The sequence below is a fragment of the Pan troglodytes genome, chromosome 10 (genome assembly GCF_028858775.2).
Source record: "Pan troglodytes isolate AG18354 chromosome 10, NHGRI_mPanTro3-v2.0_pri, whole genome shotgun sequence".
In the NCBI taxonomy this organism is placed as follows: Eukaryota; Metazoa; Chordata; class Mammalia; order Primates; family Hominidae; genus Pan; species Pan troglodytes.
The window spans coordinates 111804528-111829628 of record NC_072408.2 but is presented as its reverse complement, the minus strand read 5'-3'; the positions used below and the strand labels follow the sequence as shown (position 1 = coordinate 111829628).

Sequence of the window (25101 nt, the reverse complement as noted above, 5' to 3'; positions counted from 1 at the left end):
TACCCAGTCTCGGGTATGTCTTTATTAGCAGTGTGAGAACAGACTAATACGCATACATACAATAAAGTCCTCAAAAGTTACATTTACAGCTCCATTAGCCTTTACATATGTATGAGTGGTGGTAACTCTTAAAGACTAGTAGCTAACACAGAAAGGGCTCAGTAAGTACCAGCTATTGTTGCATCTGCCAATTTGACAGGTGAAGAATGCAATCCTGATTTCATTTGCATTTCTCTGATAAATGGAGTTGACCCTTTTTCTGTGAATTACTTCTTTATTTCCTATAGTCTTTTCACTACTGAGATATCCGTCATTTTTTTCTAAAATGTAAAAGCCCATGATATATTAATGACACTCTGTCATGTTTCAGATATTTTCCCCAGTATTTCCCTTATCTTTTGAATTTATTTGCAACACACTAGTTTTTAATATTTATGGGGATGAATTTTCCACTCTTTTCCTTTGTAATTTTAGGCTTTGATGTTATGCTTTAAAAAAAAAAAAACAAAACCTTTCTTGACTATTTTACTAAATATAAACCTGCATTTTGGTATGGAACTCTTATAATTTCTTTTTTTACATTTAAATCCTTAATCCATATATAATTTATCTTCGCATATGATATGAGGCTAGAGAATCTAATCTTGTTTGAAATAGCTGGTTCTGACATTATTTATGAATAATTCATCCATTTTACCAGATTATACAAGTAGTCTTATCCATGGGGGATACATTCCAAGACCCCCCAGAGGATGCCTGAAACATTTGATAGAACAGAACCCTATACACACTGTTTTCAATCTGAGAATCCAGATGGCTACTAAGTGACTAAAGGGTGGGTAACGTATACAGCGTGAATAAGCAGGACAAAAGGACAATTCACATCCCAGGCGAGACGAAGTGGGACAGCCTAAGATTTCATCACATTATTCAGCAACTTAAAACTTATGTATTATTTCTGGAATGTTCCATTTAATATTTTTATATTGTGATTGACTATGGGTAGCTGAAACCGTGGAAAGCAAAACTGACAATAACAACTGTACCTGAAATTACATCTTCATATTCTCCTGCCTGGAACCGTCTATGATAGCTTAGTCTCCTGTATACCTTCATGCATCCATTTAATCCATTTATTATCATTATTCCATGCCTACTGTGCACCACACACTATGCTAAGTAGTGAAACAGACAAATGCAACTGTTCACACAAGGTAGCATAGCATCCAGTGGAAGAAAATCTTTAAATAAGTACCTATGCCAATAACTCATCACGGCTGTGTACAGTTCTGGTGTACTCTTTCCAGCTGAAAAAATCTTGTTTCAGATCTGCTCATTTCTTTACACATTTAGCGAGTGAGTCACAGTCAAGGAGAGCTGGTTCCAATTTCCAATAAGAAAGATCAGAAAGGACCTGGATAATTATCTTCACAGCAATCACAAGAAGACTCAGGCCAATGTGAAGAATTGGAAAGAACAGAATTCAAAGAAAACCCGAAAACATTAGCAGACAAAGTTCCATCAGCTCTGCACACTCACAGATAGTCCTTAAATTCTCAGGCCTCTTTTCTGAGCAAAAGTCAGGCTTATGGCAGATGAGATCCCAAATAAATTTAATAAAACCAAGAATAGGGCAGAAAGGCAACTCCAGCCTGAGGTCATTTTGACCTTTGGAAGGGTAAACCAGCTGTCGCCTTTCTTTGTACTATGCCCTCCAAATTTTGCTGTGATGTCCCTATTTTCTACATTTGATAGGTTTCAGGCTGTGGGCAACTGTGTGGAACAGTTTTAATAGCTGAGATAAGAAGTTTTGCTTTACAAAAAAAAAAAAAAAATCAACTAAAAACTAATCTTTCCAACCAGTAAATTCTGCATGCATTGTATGACTGCACTGTCACCAACAGTGATTACACTACAAGCATCAGTTTTCCAACTCAAACTAGAAAGGAATTTTTAAAATAAAAATAGGTATGTTTGAGAATAGCTAAATACAGGTGACACTTGAACAACACAGATTTGAACTGTGTGGGTCCACTTATACATGGATTATTTTCAATAAATATATTTTTAACATTTTTGGAGATTTGTGACAATTTGAAAAAATTCACAGATGAACTGCATGGCTTAAAAAAAATTAAAAAGTTAGGTACGTCAAAAATGCATTAAATATATGTAGATACCAGTCTATCTCATCATTTCTACCATAAAAAATATATAAATCTATTATAAAAAGTTAGAATTTATCAGCACTTACCCACACAAACACTTATAGATGGTACCTAGTACCATTTGCAGTTGAAAGAAATACAAACAAATGCAAAGACACAGTATTAAATCATAACTGCATAAAATTAACTCTAGTACTGTAATAACTTTGTGGTCACCTCCTGTTGCTATTGCGATGAGCTCGTGTTGCAAGTATCTACTCACGATACCATGTGACACTAATCATCTCTGTGTGAACAGTTCCTCTCTGCAGTAAATTGCCTATCACAGTAAAAAGTGATCTCTCGGTTGGCTGGCAAGATGGCCAAATAGGAACAACTCCCAGCACTTACCCACACAAACACTTATAGATGGTACCTAGTACCATTTGCAGTTGAAAGAAATAAAAACAAATGCAAAGACACAGTATTAAATCATAACTGCATAAAATTAACTCTAGTACTGTAATAACTTTGTGGTCACCTCCTGTTGCTATTGCGATGAGCTCGTGTTGCAAGTATCTACTCACGATAACATGTGACACTAATCATCTCTGTGTGAACAGTTCCTCTCTGCAGTAAATTGCCTATCACAGTAAAAAGTGATCTCTCGGCTGGCTGGCAAGATGGCCAAATAGGAACAACTCCGGTCTGCAGCTCCCAGCGAGATCAACGCAGAAGGCAAGCGATTTCTGCATTTCCAACTGAGGTACCCAGCTCACCTCATTGGGACTGGTTAGACAGTGGGTACAGGCCATGGACGGGGAGCAGAAGCAGGGTGGGGTGTTGCCTCACCTGGGAAGCACAAAGCGTTAGGGAACTCCCTCCCCTAGCCCAGGGAAGCCAAGGGAAGCCGGGGAACTCCCTCCCCTAGCCAAGGGAAGCCATGAGGTACTGTGCCGTGAGGAACGGTGCACTCCGGCCCAGATACTATGCTTTTCCCACGGTCTTCACAACCCGCAGACCAGGAGATTCCCTCGGGTGCCTACACCACCAGGGCCCTGGGTTTCAAGCTCAAAGCTGGGTGGCCGTTTGGGCAAACACCGAGCTAGCTGCAGGAGTTTTTCTTCATACCCCAGTGGTGCCTGGAACACCAGCGAGACAGAACCGTTCACTCCCCTGGAAAGGGGGCTGAAGATAGAAAGCCAAGTGGTCTAGCTTAGCAGATCCCACCCCCACAGAGCCCAGCAAGCTAAGATCCACTGGCTTGAAATTCTCACTGCCAGCACAGCAGTCTGAAGTCAACGTGGGACACTTGAGCTTGGTGGGAAAAGGGGTGTCCACCATGACTGAGGCTTGAGTAGGCGGTTTTCTCCTCACAGTGTAAACAAAGCCACAGGGAAATTCAAATTGGGCGGAGCCCACCACAGTGCGGCAAAGCAGCTGTGGCTAGACTGCCTCTCTAGATTCCTCTCTGGCAGGGCATCTCTGAAAGAAAGGCAGCAGTCCCAGTCAAGGGGATTATAGATAAAAGTCCTATCTCCCTGGGACAGAACACCTGGGGGATCGGGTGGCTGTGGGCGCAGCTTCAGCAGACTTAAACATTCCTGCCTGCCAGCTCTGAAGAGAGCAGTAGATCTCCCAGCACAGTGCTCAAGCTCTGCTAAGGGACAGACTGCCTCCTCAAGTGGGTCCTTGACCCCTATGCCTACTGACTGGGAGACACCTCCCAGCAGAGGTTGACAGAAACCTCACACAGGAGATCTCCAGCTGGCATCTAGCGGGTGCCCCTCTGGGAGGAAGCTTCCAGAGGAAGGAACAGGCAGCAATTTTTGCTGTTCTGCAGCCTCTGCTGGTGATACCCAGGTAAACAGGGTCTGGAGTGGACCTCCAGCAAACTCCAGCAGACCTGCAGCAGAGGGGCCTGTTAGAGAAGGAAACCTAACAGAAAGGAATAGCATCTACATCAACAAAAAGGACGTCCACACAGAAACCCCACCCAAAGGTCACCAACATAAAAGAGCAAAGGTAGGTAAATCCAGGAAGATGAGGAAAACCCAGCGCAAAAAGGCTGAAAATTCCAAAAACCAGAACACCTCTTCTCCTCCAAAGGATCACAACTCCTCACCAGCAAGGAAACAAAACTAGACGGAGAATAAGTTTGACGAATTGACAGAAGTAGGCTTCAGAAGGCAGATAATAACAAATTCCTCCGAGCTAAAGGAGCACATTCTAACCCAATGCAAGGAAGCTAAGAACCTTGAAAAAAGATTAGAGAAATTGCTAACTAGAATAACCAGTTGAGAGAAGAACATAAATGACCTGATGGAGCTGAAAAACACAGCCTGAGAACTTCGTGAAGCATACACAAGTATCAATGGCCTAATCGATCAAGTGGGAGAAAGGATATCAGAGACTGAAGATCAACTTAATGAAATAAAGTGTGAAGACAGATTAGAGAAAACAGAATGAAAAGGAACAAAGCCTCCAAGAAATATGAGACTATGTGAAAAGACCTAGCCTACGTTTGATTGGTGTACCTGAAAGTGACAGGGAGAATGGAACCAAGTTGGAAAACACTCTTCAGGATATTATCCAGGAGAACTTCCCCAACCTAGCAAGACAGGCCAACATTCAAATTCAGGAAATATAGACAACACCATGAAGATATTCCTCGAGAAGAGCAACCCCAAGACACATAATCATCAGATTCACCAAGGTTGAAATGAAGGAAAAAATGTTAAGGGCAGCCAGAGAGAAAGGTTGAATTACCCAAAAAGGGAAGCCCATCAGACTAACAGTGGATCTCTCTGAAGAAACCCTACAAGCCAGAAGAGAGTGGGGGCCAATATTCAACATTCTTAAAAAGAAGAATTTTCAACCCAGAATTTCATATCCAGCCAAACTAAGCTTCATAAGCAAACAAGAAATAAAATCCTTTACAGACAAGCAAATGCTGAGAGATTTTGTCACCACCAGGCCTGCCTTACAAGAGCTCCTGAAGGCAGCACTAAATATGGAAAGGAAAAACTGGCACTAGCCACTGCAAAAACATACCAAATTGTAAGGACCATCAACACTATGAAGAAACTGCATCAATTAATGGGAAAAATAACCATCATAATGACAGGATCAAATTCGCACATAACAATATTAACCTTAAATGTAAATGGACTAAATGCCCCAATTAAAAGATACAGGATAAAAAGTCAAGACCCATCAGTCAAACTGGATAAAGAGTCAAGACCCATCAGTGTGCTGTATTCAGGAGACCCATCTCATGTGCAAAGACACACATAGGCTCAAAATAAAGGGATGGAGGAATATTTACCAAGCAAATGGAAAGCAAAAAAAAAGCAGGGGTTGCAATCCTGGTCTCCGATAAAACAGACTTTAAACCAACAAAGATCAAAAAAGACAAAGAAGGGCATTACATAATGGTAAAGGGATCAACCCAACAAGAAGAACTAACTATCCTAAATATATATGCACCCAATACAGGAGCACACGGATTCACAAAGCAAGTTCTTAGAGACCTACAAAGAGACTTAGACTCCCACACAATAATAGTGGGAGACTTTAACACCCCACTGTCAGTATTAGATAGATCAACAAGACAGAAAATTAACAAGGCTATTCAGGACTTGAACTCAGCTCTGGACCAAGTGGGCCTAATAGACATCTACAGAACTCTCCACTCCAAATCAACAGAATATACATTCTTCTCAGCACCACTTATTCTAAAATTGACCACATAATTGAAGTAAAACACTCCTCAGCTAAATGCAAAAGAACGGAAATCATAACAAATGGTCTCTCAGACCACAGTGCAATCAAATTAAAACTCAGGATTAAGAAACTCACTAAAAAATGCACAACTATATGGAAACTGAACAACCTGCTCCTGAATGACTACTGGGTAAATAACGAAGTTTAGGCAGAAATAAATAAATTATTTGAAACCAATGAGTACAAAGACACAACATACCAGAATCTCTGGGACACAGCTAAAGCAGTGTTTAGAGGGAAATTTATAGCACTAAATGCCCACAGGAGAAAGCGGGAAAGATCTAAAATCGATACTCTAACATCACAATTAAAAGAACCAGAGAAGCAAGAGCAAGCAAATTCAAAAGCTAGCAGAAGACAAGAAATAACTAAGATCAGAGCAGAACTGAAGGAGATAGAGACACGAAAAACCCTTCAAAAAATCCATGAATCCAGGAGCTGGTTTTTTGAGAAGATTAACAAAATAGATAGACCACAAGCCCAATTAATAAAGAAGAAAAGAGAGAAGAATCAAACAGACACAATAAAAAATGATAAAGGGGATATCACCACTGATCCCACAGAAATACAAACCACCATCAGAGAATACTATAAACAACTCTATACAAATAACTATAAACACCTCTAGAAAATCTAGAAGAAATGGATAAATTCCTGGACACATACACTCTCCCAAGATTAAACCAGGAAAACATCGAATCCCTGAATAGACCAATAACAAGTTCTGAAATTGAGGCAGTAACTAATAGACTACTAACCAAAAAAAGCCCAGGACCTGAAGGATTCACAGCTGAATTCTACCAGAGATACAAAAAGGAGCTGGTACCATTCCTTGTGAAACTATTCCCAACAATAGAAAAAGAGGGACTCCTCCCTAATTCATTTTATGACACCAGCATCATCGTGATACCAAAACCTGGCAAAGACACAACAAAAAAAGAAAATGTCAAGCCAATATCCCTGATGAACATCAATGCAAAAATCCTCAATAAAATGCCGGCAAACTGAATCCAGCAGCACATCAAAAAGCTTATCCACCACAATCAAGTCAGCTTCATCCCTGGGATGCAAGGCTGGTTCAACATACACAAATCAATAAACATAATCCATCACATAAACAGAACCAATGACAAAAAGCACATGATTATTTCAATAGATGCAGAAAAGGCCTTTGATAAAATTCAACACCCCTTCATGCTAAAAACTCTCAATAAGCTAGGTACTGATGGAACATATTTCAAAACAATAGGAGCTATTTATGACAAACCCACAGCCAATATCATACTGAACGAGCAAAAGCTGGAAGCATTCCCTTTGAAAACCAGCACAAAACAAGGATGCCCTCTCTCACCACTCCTATTCAACATAGTATTGGAAGTTCTGGTCAGGGCAAGCAGGCAAGAGAAAGAAATAAAGGGTATAAAAATAGGAAGAGAGGAAGTCAAATTGTCCCTGTTTGCAGATGACACGATATTTAGAAAACCCCATCATCTTAGCCCAAAAACTCCTTAAGCTGATAAGCAACTTCAGCAAAAGTCAAAGGATACAAAATCAATGTGCAAAAATCACAAGCATTCCTACATACCAATAACAGAGAGCCAAATCATGAGTGAACTACCATTCACAATTGCTACAAAGATAATAAAATACCTAGGAATCCAACTTACTAGGGATGTGAAGGACCTCTTCAAGGAGAACTTGCTCAAAGAAATCAGAGAGGACACAAACAAATGGAAAAACATTCCATGCTCATGGATAGGAAGAATCAATATTGTGAAAATGGCCATACTGCCTAAAGTAATTTATAGATTCAATGCTATCCCCATCAAGCTACCATTGACTTTCTTCACAGAATTAGAAAAAACTACTTTAAATTTCATATGAAACCCAACAAGAGCCCATATAGCCAAGACAATCCTAAGCAAAAAGAACAAAGCTGGAGGAATCACACTACCTGACTTCAAACTATACTACAAGGCTATAGTAACCAAAACAGCACAGTACTGGCACCAAAACAGATACACAGGCCAACAGAACAGAACAGAGGCCTCAGAAATAATACCACACATCTACAACCATCTGATCTTTGAAAAACTTGACAAAAACAAGCAATGGAGAAAAGATTCCCTATTTAATAAATGGTGTTGGGTAAACTGGCTAGCCATATGCAGAAAACTGAAACTGGACCCCTTTCTTACACCTTATACAAAAGTTAACTCACGATGGATTAAAGACTTAAATGTAAGATCTAAAACCATAAAAACCCTAGAAGAAAACCTAGGCAATACCATTTAGGACACAGACATTGGCAGAGACTTCATGACTAAACACCAAAAGCAATGTCAACAAAAGCTAAAATAGACAAATGGGATCTAATTAAACTAAAGAGCTTCTGCACAGCAAAAGAAACTATCATCAGAGTGAACCAGCAACCTATAGAATGGGAGAAAATTTTTGCAATGTATCCATCTGACAAAGAGCTAATATCCATAATCTACAAAGAACTTAAACAAATTTACGAGAAAAAAACAACCCCATCAAAAAGTGGGCGAAGGATACGAACAGACACTTCTCAAAAGAAGACATTTATGCGGCCAACAAACATGAAAAAAAGCTCAACATCACTGGTCATTAGAGAAATGCAAATCAAAACCACAATGAGTTACCAGTTAGAATGGCGATCATTAAAAAGTCAGGAAACAACAGATGCTGGAGGGGATGTGGAGAAACAGGAACACTTTTACACTGTTGGTGGGAGTGTAAATTAGTTCAACCATTGTGGAAGACAGTGTGGCGATTCCTCAAGGATCTAGAACTAGAAATACCATTTAACCCAGCAATCCCATTACTGGGTATATATCCAAAGGATTATAAATCATTCTACTATAAAGACACATGTATGTTTACTGCAGCACTGCTCACAATAGCAAAGACTTGGAACCAACCCAAATGCCCATCAGTGATAGACTAGATAAAGAAAATGTGGCATATGTACACCATGGAATACTATGTAGCCATAAAAAAGGATGAGTTCATGTCCTTTGCAGGGACAGGGATGAAGCAGGAAACCATCATTCTCAGCAAACTAACACAGGAACATAAAACCAAACACCACATGTTCTCACTCCTAAGTGGGAGTTGAACAATGAGAACACATGGACACAGGGAGGGGAACATCACACACTGGGGCCTGTTGGGGGGTGGGGGCCTAGGGGAGGGATAGTATTAGGAGGAATACCTAATGTAGACGACAAGTTGATGGCGGCAGCAAACCGTCATGGAAAGTGTATATCTACGTAACAAACCTGCAAGTGATCTCTTATGGTTATCACATGTTCTTCGTCTTTAGTGCAATATTGTAAACCTTGAATAACACCATAGGTAGGAACCATATAAAGTGCTACTAGTGATGTTGGAATTTCTTCCAAGAAGCAGAGAAAAGTCATGACATTACAAGAAAAATATGAATTGCTTGATGTGTACCATAGACTGAGGTCTGCATCTGTAGTTGCCCACCATTTCAAGATAAATGAATCCAGCATCAGGACCATTGTTAAAAAAGAAAAGGAAATTTGTGAAGCCATTGCTGCAGCTACGCTAGCGGGCACAAAAATCTTTTTGTGAAATACATTTTTATTTCCTATTGAAAATGCAGCTTTTATGTGGGTACAGGATTGCTATCAAAAAGGCTACAGACTGTCATATGATTTGAAAAACAGGGAAGTTATTAAATGACAACATAGAGCAAAGGGAAAGTGAAGGGTCTAAAGCTGGATAATTCAATGCCAGCATAAGATGCTTTGATAATTTTAGAGGTTTGACTTAAAAAAAAAAAAAAAGTCAAGATAATAGAAGAAACAGCTTCTGCTGACCAAGAGGCACCAGCCAAGTTCCCAGGTGCCAATAAAAAAATCATGGAGAAGAAAGGATATCTTCTCAAACAGGTTTTAAATACAAACAGAAGTACCCTCATCTGGAAAAAAAAAAAATGCCACAAATGAAATAATCTGCACACCAAACCCCTATGACACACAAAATACCTATATAACAAACCTGCACACAAGTACCCTTGAACCTAAAAGTTAAAAAAAAAAAAAAGAGCCACAAAAGACATCAATTAGTAAGAGAAGTGAGCATGATTTAAGGCAGGAAGGGATAGGCAACTCTACTGTTTTGTGCAAATGCAATTAGATTTATGATCAGGACTGCCCTTATCTATAAGGCTGCTAACCCCTGAGCCTGGAAGGGAAAAGATAAATACCAGTTGCCAGTCTTCTGGTTTACAACAAAAAGGCTTGGACAAGACCCCTTTGTCTGGATTGGTTCCATCAATGCTTTGTCTCTAAGGTCAAGAAGTATCTTGCAAATAAGGAACTGTCTTTTATAGTTCTTTTGTTATTAGACAATGCCCAGGTCACCCAGAAACCCATGAGTTCAACATTGAAGGTATCAAAGTGGTCTGCTTTCCCCCAAACAGAAGGCTTCTAATTCAGCCTCTAGGGTCAAGGGATCATGAGGACCTTTAAGGCTCATTATACATGATACTCTATGGAAAAAATTTTCAAAGCTATGCAAGAGAACACTGATAGAACATCATGAAATTCTAGAATGATTACACCACTGAAGACAATATCATTGTTATAGAAAAAGCTGTGAAAGCCATCAAGCCTGAAACAATAAATTTGTGCTGAAAAAAACTGTGTCCAGATATCATGCATTAATTCATAAGATTTACAACAGAGCCAATCAAGGAAATCATGAAAGAGATTGTGAATGTGGCAGGTGGAGTGAAGGGTTTCAAGACAGGGATCTTGGAGAAATTCAAAAGCTAACAGACGTCACACCAGAGGAATTAACAGAAGACAGCTTGATGGAGATGAATGCTTCTGAGCCACAGTGCCAGACGATGAGGAAGATGGAGAAGCATCAGTATCAGAAAACACATTGACATTAGACAATCTGGCAGAAGGGTTCTGATCATTCAAGGTTGCTTTTGACTTCTTTTATAACATGGACCTTTCTATGATACACACACTAAAACTAAAGCAAATGGTAGAAGATTGGTACTGTATAGACACATTTTTAGAGAAACTGAGCCAGGAGAATAGGGTCTGGAGGCAGGGAACCTAAGGCCAATTCGCACTGACTTCCTAGACTGAATCAAAAGGAAAACCCCAACTTTCCACGCCCAAGTAACAAAAGGATCAGAGGCTCTCCCTTTGCAGCTCCTCTGCTTCTGTGTCACAGATGAAAAATGGCAAGTACTTCTGGTCCCCTCCTGCAACCAATCAGACTGGTCACAAGCCTAGTCTTTGCGCAGGGTTACAACTTTGTAACTTCACTTCACCTTCCACAACCAATCAGATGTTTGCATAGGGTGTAACTCTGTAACTTCACTTCAGCCTCTGATTGGTCACCCAGCAACTAATCAGACTGGCTGCAGACCCCTACCTCATTTAAATAGGGTGTAAACCAAGTAACCAATGGGAAACCTCTAGAAGGTATTTAAGCCCCAGAAAATTCTCTAACCAGCACTCTTGAGCCACTTGCTTGAGCCTGCTCCCACTCTGTGAAGTGTACTTTCATTTCAACAAATCTGTGCTTTTGTTGCTTCATCCTTTCATTGATTTGCACGTTTTATCCAATTCTTTGTCAAACAACTCAGAGTCAAGACCCTCCACTGGTAACAAAATGAGTAAGTAAGAAAGTCAGACAGAAATTACAATGTATTTCCATAAAGTTACAATGAGTGTGCCTTCTTCTTCTCTACCTCTTCCACCTGTGCCAACCCCCTGCTTCCTCCTCCTCAACCTACTCAACCGGAAGACAATGAAGATGAAGTCCTTAATGATGATCCACTTCCATTTAAAGAACAGTAAGTATATATTTCTCTTCCTGATTTCCTTAGTGATATTTTCTTTTCCGTAGCTTACTTTATTGTAAAAATACAATATATAATACATATAACATATACAATATGTGTTAATCAACTATTTATGTTATCACTAAGGCTTCTAGTCAATAGTAGGCTATTAGTAGTTAAGTTTTCGGGGAGTCAAAAGTTATACATAGATTTTTGACCACAAAGGGGGTCAGCACCCTAACTCCTGCATTGTTCAAGGATAAACTGTATAAGTAATTCTTTTCTTTGTAAAAATCTTTTTTCTTTTTCACATATTCCTCCCTCATTAAACCCATCTTGATGGTGACAAATAAGTTTGACTTTATAATAACCTAAAAAAACTAGGTTATTTTATTCAAACAGATAATTTAAAACAAAACTGGTAATTTTTATTTATTTATTTGTTTTGAGACACAGTCTTGCTCTGTCACCCAGCCTCCAGTGAGCTCAGCTCACTGCAACCTCCACCTCCTGGGTTCAAGTGATTCTTCTGTCTCAGCCTCCCAAGTAGCTGGAACTACAGGCACGTGCCACCACGCCCAGCTAATTTTTATATTTTTAGTAGAGACGGGGATTCACCATGTTGGCCAGGCAGGTCTCAAACTCCTGACCTTGTGATCTGCCCACCTTGGCCTCCCAAAGTGCTGGGATTACAGGTGTGAGCCACCACATCTGGCCTTTATTTTTACTTTAAAATAAAATTGATGTTTCTGAAATCCATGCTGAAGAAAAAAGATGCTAACAAATTCACTCATCACCATGCACAAAATTAAGCTTTCTAAACTCTACCTTAGAAGAGAATAAAGATCATTCTACCCTGGGAAGACATCCAAATGCTATATATCCCAACTCTTTAAAAACTAGCTCTGGTTTCTCTGAGAAACAAAATACATCCAATATTACATATGTGAAATTAAATAAGCAGGAGGCCATTAGCCTGAGACTCCCTTGGTACTTGTAGTTCCTATATAACAAACTGCAATCTACCTCAGTAATAAACAAACCAAAACCTAACTTAGCAGAATACTTTTGTAACGAATAGCTAGGTTTAAGCCAGACAGAAACAGCTGAGCTTCAGCCAATCATAGGCAGTCAAGTTATCAAACCATGCACAAATAGGGCAAATGCCTAGCTGTAACCAATCGAGTTATTTCTGTAGTTTACTTCCAAGTTCAATTTATACTTATAAAAGCATACTCTCTGTGCCACAGAGTGGAACACTCTGAACCTTTCAGTTTTGAGTGCTAATTCATAAAATTGTTCTTTGCTCAAACAAACTGTTAAATTTAATTTGTCTAGAGGTTTTAACAATTAAGTTTTTGGTGTCAGAAGTGGCGTCCAAAGGCGACTTCCAACAACCGCCCAGGAGCACCCTAGTGACCAAATGAATGTATTTGCTGGGTCTATTGTAACCATTCCTCTCTCACAGCAACTGGAGGTTGTGCGTGATTTCCCTTTCAGATTAAAGCTACACAGATTTGTGTTTTGAGCTCTCCAAATTTACTTGAACAATTCTTTTACCAAACAGGGTCCAGAGACTGCGTCCAGTAGAAGGCCTATGATAAGTCACAAGAAGACGGGGAATCATGAGTTCATCTGGATCCATGGAGTCTAGAACTTCTCCATCTGGAACTATAGCCAATTTCGTGTATAAGAACTACAGACTCAGGGCATGTTGCTTTTCTAGAAAAATGAAACTTACAAAAAAAAAAAAAAATTTAGAATTCCAGTGGCCCACAGTGGGAAAGTTTTAACCTACATAAACTTGTTCACTTGCAAGGCACATTACAAAAGAAAGAATCCAAAATGCTTCATAAGCAATGAGATGCATTTTTTAAATTGGTACATACAGGTAGTAAAAGATTCCTTACAGAAGGCAAATGAAAAGCTTAAGTAGCTTAAGGATGATACAAAAAAAGACTGTATCTTGACTGATTCAAACCTGTTTTGTTCTTTCTCTTTACCCATCCTTACCTCAATACTCTGAGTCTAATAACCTTTTTGCTCAACTACTCTTTCATTCTAAAGATAATGAGAAAAGGCAAGTTAGACAAATGCCTTACAAAATGGGATTCTCTGATCAGCCAGGCCTGCCTGCCATAACCACCTTTACTCCATGGTCAAAAATTAAGCTTCCAGACACGGTAAAAGACTTCCCTAGACCAGGGAAAACACTCAAAAATGTACTGAAGATTTTAGAATTTGCACAGGAGCTTACAAGCCAGGACTCTCTGACCAATTTATTCATATGATACTGGGACATGGCAAAGCTTGAAAATGTATGACAAGAGAATGGGAAAAACTTAATCAGGATATTAAAGACTCCCCCAAAACCTCATCAAGAGTAGGGCCAATGAGACCTAGAAAAATTGTTGAAAACCTTTAAAATTCAATTCCTAAGATTTTGCTACAAAAAATTGATTGGTCCATCATACAGTCTCATAGACAAAAAATAGAATGAACCAGTTTCAGATTACAGGGTCCATTCAGAAAGACTATTTGTAAAACATTCCAGGTTCCAATACACCAAGGGATACTTCTGGCAGTGCCTGAAACAGGATTAACTGCTCTATTTGTAAATGGAGCTCATCCTGAACTTAGTAACCTGAATAAAAAACACAAACCAGGATGGGAGGTTATAGATATGATTGAATTGGTGGCCCTAGCCCAACATTTTGAGAGAATAGAGTAAGTAAAAGACTAAAGGTTGAAAAGCTCATGTCTCTCTAATTACAATAACCACAAAGACCAAGACCAAAGGGACTTCCTCTCCCTTATTTTAAGCTAAAACCAAGAGATCTTAGACCAAGAAATTATTTGCCCTAAGGTGTCTCCCTTCACTGCAAACAACTAGGATGCTGGAAAAGAGATTTTGCACTCTTATTTCAGTATACCGGTAAGCCTCCTTCCTTGGGGCCGTACTGTTTCCCCACTAGAATGAGTCCACAAGGTCTTAACTCTAGAGATAATAATCAACATTGATGAGCATCCAAGGAATTCTCCAGAAAACTGCTTCCCATAATACCTTTAAATAAACATGGATAAACAGCAACTCAAAGTACTATTAAAAAAAGAAAAGAAATAAACATGGAAAAACAAAAGTTAAAACAAATGAAAAATCTTATACAATTCTGGTGGATACTAGAGCCACTTTCATCTACTATAAACTCTACCTTAATAAGCTAATACATCCCTCAGAGTAAAAACGTTTACTCTGTGGAAACATTATTTCTGTGGTAGGGTTTCAAATCAAGTTGAAAAGGTTCCCATACTGGAAGCCATCCAACTGACACTGGTGTCATTTACAGAAAATCACACTTTTTAATTATGTGATACTGCCCCAGTAAATCTGCTGGGGCAAGACTTGCTCTCCAAGGCAAAAGGGCATATAAAATTCTCTTTCAGAGGGACAAATAATCTTAGAGTTTCCTGACTCTCCTGAACCAGAACTGTTATGCTCTCTAAAGGCAGAAATTGAAAAAATATTGGTGGGATGACTATTCTAAAATTGCTAAAATGGCTTATAACCAATGTTTGGTTTATCAAGCTCATAATCCTGGAAAGATAATCAAAATTTTAGGTGGTACATTTCTACTGCCTCCTGGACCATTTGAATGTTTACAGATGGATTTCATCAATTGCCACCCTTAATGGGATAACAATATGTTCTTATAAAAGTCTTTGTGTTCTCTAGTCGGATAGAAGCTTTATCATGTAGGAAGGCCAATGCTATGACAATAACTAAGTTATTAGAAAGTATGTTTCCTTCTGGGGCTTCCCTGGAGGAATTTCCAGCAATAGAAGAACCTGTTTCACTGGACAAGTTATAAAACAGCTAAAACAGTTAATCGAACACAATGGTATTACCATCATCCCTAACACCCTTAATCTTCTGGAAAGCTCAAAAGAACAAATGAAACTTTAAACTGAAATTGGTAAAGTTAACTGAATTGATTGAATTGCCTCGTCCAAAGGTATTACCATTGGCCTTATGGGCAATTAGATCCACCCCAACAGAAAATACAAAATAAATTAGTTTCTTATGAAATAGTTACTGAAAAACCTATGCCCCTAATAATTAAACCTCATATATCTCCTGCTCCTATAAACTGACATGACTAAATACTGCAAGGCCTTAATGTATTATGCCAAAGTATATTTTCACCAGGTTAAAAAAAAAAAGCCTTTCACGATCTATCAATGGAGGACAACCAAGCATTTCACAATCTGGAACATGGAGATTGGGTCTTCTGAAAACAACATCAGTGATACACTGCCCTCAAACCCCTATGGAAGGGACCATACCAAATTCTTACCATCTGCACTGCAGCAAAAGTTCAGACCCTCAAGACTTTTGCTGCAGTATGGGTGGTAAGAATTTGATCATGGATCAAGAGTTCTCTTCTCTGTCATCATGATAACTATGTCCCTTTTCTTTTTCCCTTATTTCCTATTGTCTTAATCTTTCCTTTTCCTTACAGGAAAATCCATAGGACCATAATTTGCAATGGCTTTAGGTAAGGCTCATGCTCTAGCAGAAAAAACAGAGCAACTGTTTGGGTTTGTGGGCTAATGGGTAAAAACCAGGAAACAACTCCACTAATGCCAACACCTCTCTGAGTTCCCAAAGAGAATTACCCTGAAACCCCAAAGGAAGAGAAAGCAATCCTTGATGTTCTAAATGTCACTGCTATTTGCTTGCCTACACTCACTGAAAGGAATATCCCAACCTTTCCAATTAATAACCTAACCACTATCAAATATAGAACATCAAACCAAGTGATGCCTACAAAAGGTATATTATGCTTCCAGGTATCACATACTCAAGACTTGGGGACTATCTATGTGGGCACCAGTGATTATTTGTATAATGTCATTGGATTAAATATAGTAAGGTGCTTTTCCACTAAATGTGGTTATACACATTATGCTATAAAGGGAACAGGTTGGAGGCAAGATGATCAGCTAGATGCAGCCAGAAGGAACATCTGCCACCAAGAGACTGGGATATCAGGAAGACTGGTGCACTCCTAGCAGATCTTCACAGGGAGGGCACTGAGAGTGGATGAAGGGAAGACACAGATGCTGGGCTGAAGAGGGAGGAAGCGGGGAACCCTGCAAGGGGCTACCACACACTAAGACTCGTTCCTGGCCCCCGACTCCTGGAAAAGGGGTGAGTTGAGCAGGCAAGCAGCAACTGACTCTCACCACAGGCCTCTGGAATCTGGCAGGAGACCCCAGGACCCCCACGGACCCTTGAGCTTGCAGGGAGAGCTGCCTAGAGAAGAGAAGTGGTAGGGGCAGAATTCTAGCTGGTGCACAGCCCAGAGGCTTTGGTGCAGGAGCATCTGTAGTGGATCATGGCCAGCGATGCCCATCACCCATGACTCACCTTGCTCCCCTAAGAGACTTCAACCCTAGAGGAACTATCAGACTTGAAAAATGCAGGGCAGTCTTGCCTATGAGACCTGGCCGATCGGAACTAAGCACTCCTCAGTTTCCTGGCCTCTCCCTGGGCCTCAGTCTGGCTGTCCCTGCTTGCAGTGCAGCCATAGATGCCCAGGTCGGGTGCGTCCTGGGGGCCTACACTATAGCACCTGAGTTGGCAGATTGTGCCTGAATGGCAGAGAACTCCAGTACTACCCCCACCCACAACAGACCGTGCACCAGACCACCTGATCCCACTCTCTCCTCCCACTGCAGACTCCCCCATGGCACCTTGCCTGCAGGCGCTGGCATGCAGCCAACCCCCGAATCACTTTGCCAGCACCTGTGTACACAGACCTCGCCTCCAATTTCCTGCCAGTGTGTGGGTACATGTGCACCTGGCCATGCCACTACTGCTGGCTTGAGCACACTGCACCCGACCACCATGCTGCCACTGCCACTGGAGTATCTGCAGGTACGAAGACCACCAGTACCCCACTCCGACACCAACACTGCCACCAGCTGCAAAACTAGGCACAGTGACCAGTGGACCTGCCCTGCGCCCTGTGCAGCCACTGCAGCCAGCATAAACGTGCGCACATTTGGCACCAGTCCCGCAGCCACCAGTACCCTGCCCTGTGTCAACACTGCCAGTGGTGTGAAACTATGCATGGAGACCAGCAGCCCGCCCCCCTACCCTGAGTGGCCACTGCTACCCATGTAAGCACACGCGCAGAGGGCACACAAAATCTAGCAGCAGCCACAGCGCCCCGCCCCCATGCTAACACCACAGCCACTACAAATGCCTGCACAAAAACAGCACCCTTGCAACTGCCAGCACCCCTCTGAAGCTGATGAGTGTGCACCGCACCCCACTGCTATTGCTGGCATGTGCATATGAGGACAGATCCCACTGCCACTGCCATACAAAGCACTTTGGCTGGCACCACCCATTGAAGTGTTCTGACCAGTGGTCCAGAAATATCTTGGCCTCTCTAGCACAGCAGGGTACCTAACCTCCAGTGGCCAGAGAACAAAGCCAGGGGCCTGATATCAGCCCCCCAGAATTACAGCATACAGTCCAGGAATCCTGAGTTGAGCCTTGGCCCCTGAAACCCTTCTAGAAATGAAGCCAGTTGACTAAACCCACTTTATACCACAATTAAACACAAAGTAGGATAAAAGAAAAAAAATCATCCAAAGGATAGCAACTTCAGCGACATGAGCCCACAAAGATAAAAAAGAATCAGTGCAAAAACTGACAAAAGCACTAGAGTATCTTCTTACCTCCAAAAAACTACACTAGTTCCCCAGCAATGGTTCTTAACCAGGCTGAAATGGCAGAAATAAAATTCAGAATATAGACAGGATGAAGATCATCAACATACAGGATAAAGTCAAACCCAATCCGTGGAATCTAAGGATTACAATAAAATGATACAGAAGCTGATAAACAAAACGGCCATTATAAGAGAGAACTTAACTGATCCGACAGAGCTGAAAAACACACTACAAGAATTGCATAATGCAATCACAAGTATTAACAGCAGAATTGACCAAGCTGAGGAAAGAATCTCAGAGCTTGAAGATGGCTCTCTGAAACATCTTTTTCTTTATTGGAGAAAAAAAACAATAAAGAAGAATGGACAAAACTTCCGAGAAATATGGGATTATGAAAAGAGACCCAATCTATGACTCATTGATGTGACTGAAAGGGAGAGAAACCAAGCAACTTTGAAAACATATTTCAGGATATCACTGATGAAAACTTCCCCAACCTTGCTAGAGAGGCCAACATTCAAATTCAGGAAATGCGGAAAACCTTTGTGAAATACTACACAAGCAGACCAACCTAAAACATACAGTCATCAGATCCTCCAAGGTGGAAATGAAAGAAAAAATGCTAAAAGCAGTGAGAGAGAAGGGGCAAGTCACCTACAAAGGGAACCCCATCAGGCTAACAGCAGAACTGTCAGCAGAAACTCTACAAGCCAGAAGAGATCGGGGGCCTATATTCAGCATTCTTTATTTATTTATTTGTATTATTATACTTTAAGTTTTAGGGTACATGTGCACAATGTGCTGGTTAGTTACATATGTATACATGTGCCATGCTGGTGTGCTACACCCTCAGCATTCTTAAAGAAAATAATTTTCAACCAAGAATTCATATCTGACTAAACTAAGCTTCATAAGCAAAGGAGAAATAAGATCCTTTTCAGACAGGCAAATGCTAAGGGAATTTGTTAACATCAGATCTGCCTTACAAGAGTTTTGGAAGGGAGTGCTAACTATATAAAGGAAAGACTGGGTTACCAGCCGCTACAAAGACACACTTAAGTAGGTAGATTAGTAACACTATAAAGCAACCACACAGACAAGTCTGCATAGTAACCAGCTAACAATATGATGACAGGATCAAATGCACACATATCAATACTAACCTTGAATGTAAATGGGCCAAATGCCCCAGTCAAAAGAAACAGTGTGGCAACTTGGATAAAGAAGCAAAATCCAATGGTATGCTATCTTCAAGAGACCCACCTCACATGCAGTGACACTCAGAAGCTCAAAGTAAAGGGATGGAGAAAACTCTACCAAGCAAACAGAAAGAAAAAGGCAGGGGTTGCTATTTTAATTTCAGACAAAACATACTTTTACAAAAATAAAAAAAGACAAAGAAGGGCATTACATAATGATAAAGGGCTTAATTCAATAAGACCTAACTATCCTAAACATACATGCACCCAACAGAGAAGCACCCAGATTCATAAAGCAAGCATTCAGAGACCTACAAAGAGAGTTAGATAATAGTGGGAGACTTCCCCACTGACAGTATTAGGCAGATCATCAAGGCAGAAAGCTAACACAGATGATCAGGACCTAAGCAACCAACACAGGAACAGAAAAATACCACATGTTCTCACTTATTAGTGGAAGCTAAACGTTGAATACACATGGATGCAAAGAAGGGAACCAGACATTAGGGCCCACTTGAGGATGGAGGGTGGGAGGAGGGTGCAGATTTAAAACTACCTATTGGGCACTATGCTTATCACCAGGTGATGAAATAATCTGTACACCAAACCCCCACAATACCCAATTTGTCTATATAACAAACCTCCACATGTACCTCTGAACCTAAAAGTTAAAAAAAAAAAAAAGAAAATAATAAAATGTAAAACATCTTTTTAAAAGGAGGGGAACTATAAAAAAGTAAGTTTCCTCCTGGACCTTGTTCAGGAGCTATGCAGATGTACCAGTGGATGAACTGAACTGACTGATGCTCAAATACCACTAGGTAGCCCTCTTTTCCAGCCTCAGAGGGTCTGCCTGTATTGGTCTACAGAAAATATGCTTACTCCATTTTGCTCCCCACTGGTTAGGATCTTGCTATTTGGCATGGTTCAATCCTGCCTTCCAAATAGCTTCCCCAAAAGTCCCCATAAATACCTCCTATTATCAGAGTCTAAAATGGTCAGCAATCGAAATTTGCACCAACCTTGGAATAGATGAAGAAAATAAAGATAAGCTAGTTTCCAGCTGGGCACGGTGGCTCATGCCTGTAATCCCAACACTTTGGCAGGTCAAGGAGGGTGGAACACGAGGTCAGGAGATTGAGACCATCCTGGCTAACACGGTGAAATCCCGTCTCTACTAAAAATACAAAAAAAAAAAAAAATTAGCCGGGCATGGTGGTGGGCGCCTGTACTCCCAGCTACTCAGGAGGCTGAGGCAGGAGAATGGCGTGAACCTGGGAGGCAGAGCTTGTAGTGAGCTGAGATCGCGCCACTGCACTCCAGCCTGAGCAACAGAGCAAGACTCCATCTCGAAAAAAAAAAAGATATGCTAGTTTCCACTGAGGAAAGATTACAGTGGGGCTCCTGGGGACTCACTCTTTGTAGTGGTTGGGTGCTAGTCATATGGAATTTAAAACTAATGCACAGATAGGGAAAAATCTTATTTTATGACCAACCAGACCTCCTGGGGTAGGAGCCACCCTCTGAAAGCATTTAACAAAAGCACTTAATGGGATATCATGCAGCCTTAGATCTCCTCTTTGCTCATGTTGGGGGTTATGTATGGTGCTAAACAAAACTGAATGTTGTACCTATTTTTCCAGATTTTGCTACTACAGAAAATTCAATACAATTTGTAGCTGACACTATTGTTTCTTTGGACACTGCCACCATATGCATGAAAGAAATGTCTCAAGGGAACAGAACACATGATGTTTGCAGGAGGAGCTAACGGTTAGTTTGCAGGCATCCCAAACAGTGGACGACATGCTGGGCTTAGGTCTCCTCTTTGCCTTATTTAGGCAAACACCTAGCTGTAACCCATCAAGTTATTCCTGTACTCTACACACCAAAACCTAACTCAGGAGTGTATTTTTATAACAAATAGCCAAGTCTGGCCAATCACAAACAGCCAAGCCTCAGCCCATCGGACAAGGCAGCCTTAGATTTCCTTAGATCAGACCATACCTATGGGACATTAGGCAGCCTTAGGTCTCCTCTTTGCCTTATTTAGGCAAACACCTAGCTGTAACCCATCAAGTTATTCCTGTACTCTACTTCTGTGTTCAGCTGATAAAAGCACACTTTCCTTGCTGTAGAGCGGAGGTCTCTGAACCCCTTTCAGTTTACAATGCTACCTAACTCATTAATCATTCTTTGCCCAAAGAAACTCTGTCAAATTTAACTTATCTAAAGTTTTTAACATATAAAAGCACCATAGGTGCCTGAAAAGCAAAAGAACCCGTGAATCACATTCTTTTTCACAGAATTTGCAGACATATGTCACCTGTTTCTTTTCAGATAATTTATTTGACTATTTCTTTTTTTTACTTGCTGGACTGTCCAAAACTTCAATCTTGCCTTTTCCACCTTCAGAATTGGGAAGCTTAATGTTATCTATGGTGACTTCAGATGGGATGCTGTCATCTTCGTCTTCTGATTCTGAACTGTTCTCTGAACTGTCTTGTGAACTCTCTTCTGAACTGTCCACTTCTTTTGAATCCGACTGATTCATCTCAAACAAAGCCACATCCTGCAAAAAGTAGTGGACAGGAAATCTATTTCAGAGCAGTTCCTTAAAAAGTCGTAATAAAACAATATTGGGAATAACCAACATTCAGCAAACATTGAAACATAAAGGATAAGAATTTGGTTTTTTTTGGAGACAGAGTCTTGCTCTGCTGCCCAGACTGGAGTGCAGTGGTGTGATCTCAGCTCACTGCCACCTCCGCCTCCTGGGCTCAAGCAATTCTTGTGCCTCTCAGCCTCCTGAGTAGCTGGGACTACAGGTGTGCCCCATCACATCCAGCTAATTTTTGTATTTTCAGTAGAGATGGGGTTTCACCCTGTTGGCCAGGCTGGTCTTGAACTCCTGACCTCAAATGATCCACCCACCTTGCCCTCCCAAAGCGCTGCAATTACAGGCATGAGACAGCACACCAGGCCACAAGGATAAGAAATGTTTTTAAAACAACATGGCTCTTTTATATTTTTAGTTACCAGGGTCTGTCATAATGATGATTTAAATTTACTCTAAGTGTCTAAAATATCTGCTACAGCCCAATTCTATATACCCTAAACACATTCAACAACATTCTTTCAGCAAATACTAACATGAGTTAGGCACTACACTAGGTACTAGAGACTCAATAACAATAAAAAAATCAAAACAAACCCCTCACTTTGGTGAAATTTACATTTTCGGGCAGAGACCAGTAAATTACAACCTGCAGGCCAAATCCTGCCCACCGCCTACTTTTGTTCAGCTCACAAAGTAGGAATGTTTTTTCTATTTTTAAGTGGTTGGGGAAAAAAATTAAAATACTGCTATTCACGAAAGGTGAAAATTATATGAAATTCTCATTTCAGCACCCATACACAGTGACGCACTGCTCTAATTGAGCCAATAAGCGATCACTCGGGGCCTTCTGTTGGAACTGTTGAGAGAGAAATCTGAGTGAGTTGCTGACTCTAAGGCTGAAGCTGCTGATAAACCAGAAACCTACCACAGCTGGGGGAAGAGCATGCTCTAGATTAGGTCAACACTAGGAAAGCAGAACCAAGAGACAGAGCGGCTGACAACTGAGGACACTGAGCACCTGGATCCAGGTGCACCTGAAATCACCAATCCTGGAGTTTTTTTTTCCCCAATAAAATGTTTTCCCCTTGCTTATTCATGTATGTATTGTCAGTGGCTGCTTTCACACTATGACAGCAGAGTTCACCAGTCACAACAGAGACAGTAAGGCCCACAGAACCTAATGTATTTACTATCTGGCCTCTTACAGAAACATTTGTTGACTCTTGTTCCAGAGGCGAAAGAAAGGCAATAAACAAATACATATAAAGCATAATGTAGGGTTGTGAAAATATGGAAAAATAAAGCAGGATAAAATAATAATACAGCTATCAGGGAAGGCCTCCTGAGCAGGTGATGACTGAAAAGAAACAGAGGGAGTCGAAATGGAGAAATCTAGGGAAAAGCATTCTACCTGAGAAAACCGCAGGGGAGAAGACCGGCTGCAGTGAGACTGGTGCTGGAGGGCAGTAAATGAGGACTGTGTAGGAGATAAGGTCAGACAGAGCAGCAGTGCCCAACCTCTTTGGTACCAGGGACCAGTTTTGTGGAAGAAAATTCTTCCACGGACCTTGGCAGGGATGTTTTGGGGATGAAACTGTTCCACCTCAGATCATCGGGCATTAGAATCTCATAAGGAGCGCACAACAACCTAGATCCCTTACATGCACAGTTCATAATAGGGTTCACGCTCCTGTTGGAATCTAATGCCACTGCTGATCTGACAGGAGGCAGAACTCAGGTGGTAATGCGCTCTCACCCACCGCTCACCTCCTGCTGTGCGACCTGCTTCCTAACAGGCCACAGACCAGTACCAGTCCACAGCCTGGGGGTTGGGAACCTCTGAGATAGAGAACTGCAGGCAGGATCATATGGACCCTTTGAAGGACTTAGTTTATTTGAAACGTGATGGGAAGCCCCCAGGTCCCAAACTGTGTGAACAACGGACCCCAGGGAAGGCACAGTGAACGCAGGAAAACCTGCTAAGAAATTGCTGCAATACTCCAAAGGAGAGGCCATAATTACCTGGGCCAACAAAGGTCCAAAGGAACTGCAGAGGTTGTACAAAGTGGTTGGATTTGGGATCTATTCTGGAGGGAGAGCTGAATAGAATGGCTAATGAATTAGATATTATTAACAATTGTCTCAGCTTGGTCCAGACACAGATATTATAAACGGAATTCCACTGCAGAAACAAGATATGAGTATAAACTGAGAGAACATTTTTGCACATAGCTTATGTAATCAATTGCTCTCTTCCACACATCATTTATTTTTGCATACTCAATAAATCAGGCTATGATTACCTCTTTTGGGGCTTGGACAGAAAAAAACCCAGTTAGGACATCGAGTAAATTAATGCTTCAGAATAACAAATGTAGCATTTGACTTAGAAAAAAAAACCTTCCTGTGACATCATATGACTAAAATGACTAAATCATAAAATGACTATGTACCTATACAACATTGGAAACATGAGCTAACACCAGGAAAATGAAAACTTGAAAATAAAATGGAAAAGTTCTCTTCTTCTTAGGTGACAGGCAGACCAGTAATTTCACCATATGAAAACAAAGCATAGTTACCATTTGTATAACTTTACTATGAGGCCCATCAATGTTTTCAATATTGAAACGACCAGGTGGTGCAGCTGCCATTTCTTTTCTTAGCTTTTCATTTGCCCGTGCCATCTGTGGGAGAAATGTCTGTACCTGGTCCAATACTGTGGAAAGTAAATATAGC

General features: G+C 40.8%; 1 protein-coding gene across 9 annotated transcripts in view; it reads right to left on the bottom strand.

The window, feature by feature from the left end:
* The window catches only part of NOPCHAP1 (NOP protein chaperone 1), an 85929-nt gene that overhangs the window by 55405 nt on the left and 5423 nt on the right, over positions 1–25101 (bottom strand). For 2 of the 9 annotated variants that reach the window (XM_063787070.1, XM_063787071.1), the window contains exons 3-5: positions 24945–25081; positions 22143–22314; positions 20765–20919 (exon numbers count right to left, since the gene is read on the bottom strand). In XM_063787070.1, coding sequence (XP_063643140.1) covers positions 20795–20919; positions 22143–22314; positions 24945–25081 — 434 coding nt within the window. In that variant the 3' untranslated portion in view covers positions 20765–20794. Of the gene's footprint in view, positions 1–11855; positions 13533–19648; positions 19857–20763; positions 20920–22071; positions 22315–24944; positions 25082–25101 lie in introns of those variants that run through there. The other 7 variants (XM_063787067.1, XM_063787072.1, XM_063787069.1 and 4 more) reach the window with 7 other exon arrangements.